The 1,606-nt window shown below is 52.2% G+C and overlaps 1 protein-coding gene across 1 annotated transcript; it reads left to right on the forward strand.

Moving 5' to 3' along the window:
• Window positions 1-150: 150 nt before the first annotated feature.
• Window positions 151-1,501, forward strand: ETH_00037965 (uncharacterized protein; the record flags this gene model as incomplete). Its single annotated transcript, XM_013379766.1, has 3 exons — window positions 151-212; window positions 721-1,294; window positions 1,487-1,501. 3 exons carry the CDS (start codon window positions 151-153, stop codon window positions 1,499-1,501), a joined length of 651 nt encoding a protein of 216 aa, XP_013235220.1.
• Window positions 1,502-1,606: the final 105 nt, after the last annotated feature.

The raw sequence follows: 1,606 nt of genomic DNA on the forward strand, positions 1-1,606 counted from the left end.
GTGCTGCGCCTGGGACCCCTGGGGCCCCCGGGGCCCTCGGGGCCCCGGGGGCCCCGGGGGCCCCCGGGGGCCCCGGGAGGGGCCCCTGGGGGCCCCTAAAGCATGCATTTGATAACAAGAAATGCATGCTTTGTTTGGACTTGGGAAATAATGCTCCAGTTAGTTTCGAGTGCTGGGCCCGCTGCGGGGGAGGGGCAGCGCAGCGGCTATGTGTGGGGCCCCAGGAGTCTCATTCGCGGTGGGAGAGGGTTTAGGGTTTAGGGTTTAGGGTTTGGGGTTTAGGGTTTGGGGGTTGGGGGTTGGATGTTTCTTTTTGCTGCTATGGGGCTAGGGAAAAGGGTTTTTGAACTTAAGTTCTAATTTGCAAAAGTGCGCAGAAATGTGTTTCTAATTTAAATTATTATTGTTGAATTTTTTGTAATTTTGATTAAATATTTATCTTGCGTTTAAAATGTTTATTTAATTTTTAATACTTTCCTAAAATGCATGTTTGTAAGACGAGCTGTCTGTACACTCCAAGTGCATGCAGCGAGCTGTCTGTACACTCCAAAAATGCAGTTCTTTCTGTGCATGCATGCGTTTGAAAAGTAACTCCTCTAAGCATTTAAAATGGAGATTCTAAGTGATTAATTAAAATGAATATTTAAAATAAACATTTAAATGAAACAATTAATCAAAAAACTCAATTAAATAAACCAAAGACGCATTTGTGTGCTGCAGCTGGGCCCTCTTCGTCCCGCGGCTGCCGCTCGACCCCACAGCAGCAGCAGCAGCAGCAGCAGGGGATCACAGGGAGGCAGCAAAGGAGACACTTGCCACTCAAAAGGAGACACTTTTGAATCAAATTGATAAACATATTCGCCTTTCCTGGGTCTCCGCCCCAACCCAAAGTGGCTCTCTTTCTCTTCTATCTTTGCTGCAGAGTGCAGCAAAAGCAGCCAGGCGGCGCAGGGGGCCCCCGGGGGCTCCCCAGGGGGCCCCCCCGGGGGGCCCCCCGGGGGGCCCCCAGGGGAAATCGCCACCCCCAGCAGCAGGGGGGCCCCCGGGGGCTCCCGGGGGGCCCCCAGAGGACTCAGGGGGCCCCCATTGGGAAGAGACAAATAGGCTGCAGGCTGCTGCAGGAGCAAGTCCTACAGGCAAGCAAAGGGGTGAGGCTGCTGCTGCAGAGCAGCAGCAGCAGCAGCAGCAGCAGCAGGAGCAGCAGCAGCAGCAAGGGGAAGGGGATGAAGAGGACCCCGTGGCTCCTCATGAGCTTATGGATCTGCTGCAGCTGTCGCACCTGGAAAGCCCAAAAGTGAGCCTCAAAGCATGCATTTGCTGCTGCTTCTGCTGCTACTGCTGCTGCTGCTGCTGCTGGATGTTCGGCTCATCTCACAGTGTGTGGACACGTAGACGCAGCTTTAATTGCAGACTTTTGGATCTGTTTGATTTTTATTAAATTTAAATCTAAATTTAAATGTGAATTTATTTTTCTTATTATTTTTAGATATACTCTGAGTGAATTTGGTCGAAGTAGCGCTGCTGCTGCACTTGTGCGCAGGTGCTGCTGCACCTACGTCTTGTGCGCAGTCCAGCAGCAGCAGCAGCAGCAGCAGCAGTTGCAGCG

Source organism: Eimeria tenella, genomic scaffold (assembly GCF_000499545.2).
Source record: "Eimeria tenella Houghton genomic scaffold, Eth_scaff3921, whole genome shotgun sequence".
In the NCBI taxonomy this organism is placed as follows: Eukaryota; Apicomplexa; class Conoidasida; order Eucoccidiorida; family Eimeriidae; genus Eimeria; species Eimeria tenella.